Here is a 7,173-nt window from a genome sequence, read left to right as displayed (position 1 = left end):
ATGGGGATGTTATTTGTAGAATTCAAGTTGGTTGGCTGACGTGGAGGAATGCATCGAGTCTATCATGAGAAGTACCGCTTAGACCTAAAGAAAACTTTTATAAGATGTTGGTGAGACCTGCAATGCTTTACCATGCATAGTTTGACCTGTAAAAGAGAAGCATAATATTAAGTTTAGTGTTGCTAAGATGAGAATGTTCAGGTGGATGAGTTATTATACACTAGAGATAAAATGCGAAACAAATATATTCTTGAAAGGGTACGAGTAGCTACATGGCGGACAAGATTACTGAGAGTCGTCTAAGATTGTTTGGTTACATTAAACATCAACCATCTGATGACCCTGTTAGTAGACTATGTTTTAGATTTTAACTTATGCTAGGAAAAGTAAAGGCAGACCTAAAAATGACTCAAGCATGTTGAATAAAAGACAGTCATAATTTATTATGATTAAATGAAAATATGGCACTTAATATGACACAACGAAAAAAAAAAAAATCATATAACGGACTACACTTACTAGGATAAAAGCTTTTTTTTATTGTTGTTGTTTTCATTATTGTTAAGGCTAAATCTCAAATCATGAACACATTTTTTTTTATATTTATTTATTTAAAACAAAATTAATTTTAGCTTGCATGTAATACATTTTGATTTTGAATCTCTAATTGTTTTATTTATTTATATTTAAACAAGTCCAGATCACTAAAAGTTATATTGTATGCTTTCTTTAAATGCCTTCAGAGCAAGTTGAACCCTCTTATGCAATGATATTCATCCTACTCTATCTGGAAATAAAATAAATCATGAAAATTTTTAATATCAAACAGTTGTGATTGTGAGAAGAGCATGGATAAACCATGAATCTCGCATGATATGAGTTAAAATAACTCCTAGTTAGTTCATCATTAACAAGAACATCACATAAAAATACAACCAACATTATTTTAGCCCACATCATCAATAGCCAATAGAAAAGCCCTTTACACGTAACCTCAACATCTTAATGATATACATCATACAAAATTACAACAATAATCGTTCACCTCTTCACATATTAAACTCCTCTTCTAATATAACTCATCACATGAACACATCATATGCTCAGAAATACAATAACTTTGAAGGACATTGTAAATGAGTGAATGATTTCCTCTTTGAATCCTCTCATATGCTCCAAATATATTATCTCTACAAGGATTTGTAGAACACCATTGTCACATATTTAGCCCGAAATCTATGGGTAGCACTGAGAGCGATGGCCGACTCGCCGATTCTCCCCTTATGGATAAAAAGATGATTTAGAACTACATGTTGTGGCCTTGAAAGCATGGAGTTCTCATCACTGAAAGTTGAGTTGAGCAACGTACATCCGAGCTGTGGAGGAACACTTGGCGGCTCCTTCGCTAAATCTTCAGAATCTAGTGGCCAGTTGTTGTAGGTTGATTCTGGGGATAGAGGTGGCTCAAAGCCGGCAACACTTCCTATTTCGTCAGGAACCGAGTCCTGCAAAAAATTTCAGAGTCGAACATTGAAGTCATTTGATTTATGCGCAAACAAACAACACATGAAAACACAATATTGGGGAATGATAATGCATGTTGTTATATTGTCCAATTTATGATCATAATCATTATTATAAACCGTGACAAGTGTATTTGTTGGATGTGAATTCTTCGAATGTGATGCAAGTCTTTTCTTATTCTTTTTTCTTCAAATCTCGTACAATTTTAATTTTCTTACTATGAGGATTTTATCATCAAATAGTTCTCATTGATCCCAAATTTTCTTGAAAATTTTCTATTTAAGAAATAATTAAATTATTGTTTGAAATAAATTTGACATGATTTTTATCTAAATTACAATTTTGTGTACTGTGAACTTGCCTTCATGTATGATTTTGAGCACCTCTGAAAACCTTAGAAGTTCAGACTTGAGGAATCCTACATCATTCTTGAGATTTGAATGGCCCTAAGCTATGCTCATATATTTTCAAGTACAATTGGGCTTAGCTTGCATTTTGTGGGATCAAAAAAGGGTAGACCAACTCATTCTCCAGGAACTCAAATAAGTAGAAAATTGTGCTATAAAATTGCAGTTCTAACATGACCAATCATTCCTTATTTCTAAATATGATTACAAGCATTTTTCCTTAACTTAATCTTATCAGATTAAATAAGAAATATAGGACATTTCTTCAAAAAAAATATTGTAAAAAGGCAGTAATCTTCTACAATCATGCATGTTATCAGATTGATTGAATCTTCAAATTGGGGCAAAACAGTCATCACTAGGGTTTATTTCAACCTCATATTAAAAAGTTCCAAAACTAAATTGACATTCTTATAAACTCTGGGACTAAAATGATTAACTACAAAGAGCTAGAGAATTATTATGACACTTTTTTTTCTACAAAATGTGCTGGTTGTCAGCAAAGTTTGCAAATTGATCCCTTATGAAGGGAGCATAGGAAAGATTAAAAAGAAAAAAAAAGAAAAGATAAAGGTGATGCTCTTAGAAGTGTACAAGTTTAGCCCGATATACTTTCATTGGCAAGTTCTTCAGTTAATTATCTGTAAAACAGATTTCTCACCTGCAAATCCAAGATGTTGAAGGCATTTCCAAATTCATCGTGCTCCAACGGCATGTCAGGCGAATATCTGCTTTCACCATCGACGGAGAATCTGTACCGGTAGACTCCTGATGGAAGAACTTTCATAATTGTGAAATCCTTTCCAGATTTTTGCAAGACTTTCCTGCAAACAAAAAAAAGTTAACTTTTATTTTGCATCATGCTCGAAACACTTACAATAAGGAATGAACAGATGAAAGAATAGCATGCTATAGAAATAACTCCATAGCCATTTCCCTATACTTTGTATTCCAATTATCCCATGACCCTTCCACAGCAACTTCTTTGCCTCCATAACTCCATGTTATCATTGTTGGAATTCCTTGTTCATAGATTATATCATCATATTGGGGGAAGTTATGCACCCGTGTATTTCCCATAGGAAGCAACTCATCCGGCCTTCGTAATGGAACCGTCGGATTCTGCAGATAAATTAAAATTTCATGAAGAACCCCCACTAACCAATCTCATAAAAGATTTAGTAAATTCTGTAAATTTGGATTTACAATATGATGCCAACACCAGGATTTAGTAAATCCAGGATTGAAGAAAACTGAGAAGACACTGGATTTACTAAATCCAAGATTTTTAATTTGTCATTTTTTTCTATCCAGCAAGCTTCAAGCTAAATCCAACTTAAACCTGCTATCAAACAACCCCTAAGTTTTAAGTGAGGTCCACTAATTAAGTTTACCACCTTGTTGATAATGGATACTGGAGAACCTGATCTTTGCCATAAATGTGATCAATATTCATAAAAGCGCAAATAAGTTGTAAATTTGTTGCAAAATTACAAAATGGCTACATGCTTTGCATTTAAACAACACAAAGAATAAGAGGCATTTCTTGTGTACAGCTTATGCATTAATGTGTTTGTTGAATGAATTGTAGCTTGCACAATAACAGCCAAAAATTTTAATAATACCTAAACTAATCTTACTCTAATGACAAAAAAAAAAAAAACGTTTGAATCCTAGCTTATCCTTTTTCCACATATGGATTAATTATTAATTAAGTAAATTAATTGAATAGAAAAATATTTTAAAAATAAGTTGAATAAAAAACATTTATAAATCAAGTCAAATAAGTAAACAATTCATGACTGTGACACTGATTTAAGTTGATTATAAACTAGACTTATATTTCAATAGGCTAAACATGAACATTAAGTACTTAAAAGGTTAATTAGACATTGAGCATATGAATTAATGTGTTAATTTATCCAAAAAATTAGAAAGTAAATGATAATTACTATGCAAATTTGCTTCTAACTAAAGCTAATCAAACAAATATTTAAAGCACTTGATCCTAAATGGATATATATACACATGCTAAATTAATTATAACATCTATTGTTCTTTACTTTTCTTTAATCATTCAATCTAGAATTAAAAGATTTCAATTGCTTCACCTTCTTAGGACTCCATCAAAAAAAAAAAAAAAATGAAATGCATCTTTTCTTTACTTTTCACTACATCCAAGTGCTATATTTTCTTCCCTCAATTCCCAATCAAAGTGTAAATCAAATTAAGGCATAACTTGTGACAACCAGAAGTCTCACACATCAAGGTATTGTCTCCTTTGGCCTAGGGGCCTCATGGCTTTGCCTCATTGGCGTAACTTCTGAGGAGGTCACACATCCTAGGAATGCTACATGGCGAACACACTTAACTTGGAGTTTCTAATAAAATTCTACCGTTGCATCAAAAAATGCCTCCATGTTTAAGAGTTTGGCTTCAACACGTTAAAGGGTTTCACATAACTTGCATAGCATTCAGTCTAGTAAACACAATAAGTTACAAATAAAGCATTAAGTAGACACAAATTATCAAGCATAATACCAGTTCAAGTAAGTGCAATATTATGACTTTCCAACCAACAGAAAACACAAATAGATAAAAAAAAGTTCAGCAAGTCGAATACAGCAATTTTCACTGCAAAAGTAATAAAAAAAACAAATCTAATTATACAAAAAAAGATCCCCTTTGTGATAAATAAAATAACACAAATTACCTGAGGAGTGAACAACAAAGGGCTTTGTGCTGTTCTTTTAAAGCTTTGTGGAGGGCTCTGCCTCATCAAATCCTGCACATCATCGCCCTCATTTTCCTCTTCTTCTCCACCTTCTCCCAAACTGCTTGCATTCCCCATTATCTGAAAGCACAAAAGAAAACCAATGGAGGAGAAGAAGAAGCCCTAGAATCTCTTAGAACATAGAAACAGCAAAATAATCTCCTCAAACCGAAGAAGTAACTCTAGAATCTTGGCTCAAAATAATAAAAAAAAAGTTTAAAAAAATTACAATTATTCAACTTGAATGCAACATATCACCAAACATGGACTTGAAGTGCTAAAAACGGGAAAAGAAAATGAGTGGGAGAAAGTGGCTCAAGGTAAAGAGAAAGGGAAAGGAGAAAGGGAAATGGTGCAAAACGGTCCAATAAAGAGGGGTAAAAAGCAAAAAACCAAGATATCTCCCTCCAACCACAGCAAAAAGAAAAACTAACCACAAAACCCTAAATCACTTTGCATCAATGACGACAGAAGAAACCCGAAATTAAATTCACAAAATAAATTAAATAAACTAATGAAAATTTGGAAAATTTGCATCTTTACCCTCTGCAAGACTGAAATAGTCCAAAGCTCCTTTCTTTATCCCCCCTCCATTGATAGACACGGGGCTCCTTCCTCCAATAGCTTAAGCTGGGAGAATCCCAGTATCGGAATCACTGCATCGATGAGAATTTATTAAAATACGATAAATGTCCACAATCTTATGTATTTACATAACTAATCCAAACTTTAATCTTTATCTTTACACCACCCAAATTTAGTGGTATGTATGTAAAAATTCCTTTCTTTTTCTAAAAATATAAAAGAAAATTTACATATTTAAAGCTTAATTTCTAGGTAATTAGATACATAACATCAAAAATTTAATTTTTATATATATGCATCCCAACTTATCACTTTTTAAGAACTTGAGCGGTATAATGTAAGAAGTTTAGATATTAGATATGTAAATTCATAAAAGTTGGGTCATCTGTCTGTAAATTAAAGATGAGAAAGATACCTGAGAAATCATCCGCTCTCGGCCATGAATGCAGAACAACAATAAATATTCGTTCAGCCACGCGTGCAGAAGACAGAAAATGTTGGGATTATTTCGGCGGAATTCAAAATCAACTGTCTTAAAAAGGAAAATTACGTAAATAGCACCAAATTCTTATGAATTTATTTATCTCACACTAAAATTTTTCTTTTTACACATAATATTTTACTAAAAGATAATAATGGGTGTTAATTTTTATATGATGTTTATAATTATAAAAATTTATGTCCCTTATTTTTCATTTTTAGCGATCTTCTGAAATAAGGCTACAGTGACCTTCAGAAAGAAGAATTAGCTTCTCCACAAAAGCAAAGCATTCTTCATGTCCTTGCTTTGCTGGATGAAGCTTTAATTGGTATCCGGAACAAAACAGTATTTTCCATTAATCATGTCAGAAAACCCAAAGTCCCTTTTAAGATTCTTCAAAGCCTTCAATCCTTACCAGAAAATCATCACAAGAACAGACCATATGCTAAATTTATGATCCGAATTTTGAAGTCCTGCTAATCATCTCATAAGAAAATTAAGAAAATTGTGAACACTTGGATTGTAATTCATGTGCTACTGATTTAGTGGCTCTCTTTTAATCATTTCTTTTAAATCGGTTTTGATAAAGCCATAAATGCCCATGTCAATGGAGCCACATCAGTGTGTGAGGGTGATAGGACCAGTCGAATGAGATTCCGACGCTCGTCATTTTATAGAGGCTAAGGCTCAAGGATGGAGAGAGGTCAATTTCCCCTGATGTCGTTGATATAGGAGAAAGCATATATCCAACCACATCAATGGTCGAGAGGTACTACACCGACTGCATCTTCATCTATATCCTTCGTATGTCATCATAAATTGATTTTGAGTGATATATTTGAATTGCTTCATTATTAAATGCAAGAATTTTTCTGCAATAAGAACCCCTGTTATGTTTTATATGAACTACGTTCTACTTGAGTTTTTCCTGTGTTGGATTTTTCACATAAAAATTAATGTGTTATTTCTTTTGTTTATTTTCTTATCTGTTACATTAATAAATATCAAATTACAATAAAATAATATATAAAAAATTTAATTTCAAGAACATAGATCCACTCATCATGCCCTGTACTAGAAATTATTTCTAAATTCACCGTTCAAGAATCAAACCAGAGAGAAAAGCCTCAAAACCTGCTTACAATCATTCCTAGGAGGCCAGATTCAGAGCACAGAGGTACAGCAGCCAAATTAACAATCACAAAGTTGCAGGTAGCTCTATGAATTTTTCATAAATTAAAAGAAAATTCTCACACTTTGTATAAAATCAACTGTAATTCCCAAAATTTACATCAAAAAACAATTTTTATAATGTTTAGTCAAACCAGAGAGAAAAGCCTCAAAACCTGCTTACATGAATATTCAGAAAAGAGTTTACAGTACTAGAACTTGGCTCTAATAAC

The 7,173-nt window shown here is 32.5% G+C and overlaps 1 protein-coding gene across 3 annotated transcripts; it reads right to left on the bottom strand.

Annotated features, from left to right (window-relative positions):
* Positions 1-952: 952 nt before the first annotated feature.
* On the bottom strand, positions 953-5,784 carry LOC110019552 (SNF1-related protein kinase regulatory subunit beta-2-like). Of its 3 annotated transcripts, none has more exons than XM_020717262.1 (6): positions 5,705-5,784; positions 5,248-5,360; positions 4,645-4,827; positions 2,875-3,053; positions 2,593-2,755; positions 953-1,505 (listed from the first exon to the last, which is right to left on the bottom strand). In XM_020717262.1, exons 3-6 carry the CDS (start codon positions 4,780-4,782, stop codon positions 1,191-1,193), a joined length of 795 nt encoding a protein of 264 aa, XP_020572921.1. In that variant the 5' UTR covers positions 4,783-4,827; positions 5,248-5,360; positions 5,705-5,784; the 3' UTR covers positions 953-1,190. The 3 variants fall into 3 exon arrangements, with proteins under 3 accessions (XP_020572921.1, XP_020572920.1, XP_020572922.1); XM_020717261.1 differs by having other exon boundaries at positions 4,645-4,785; XM_020717263.1 differs by lacking the exons at positions 5,248-5,360; positions 5,705-5,784 and adding an exon at positions 4,934-5,213 and having other exon boundaries at positions 4,645-4,785.
* Between the last annotated feature and the right edge of the window lie 1,389 nt (positions 5,785-7,173).

Source organism: Phalaenopsis equestris, unplaced genomic scaffold, assembly GCF_001263595.1.
Source record: "Phalaenopsis equestris unplaced genomic scaffold, ASM126359v1 Scaffold000061, whole genome shotgun sequence".
NCBI classification, from domain to species: Eukaryota; Viridiplantae; Streptophyta; class Magnoliopsida; order Asparagales; family Orchidaceae; genus Phalaenopsis; species Phalaenopsis equestris.
This window is presented reverse-complemented; position numbering and strand designations above follow the sequence as displayed.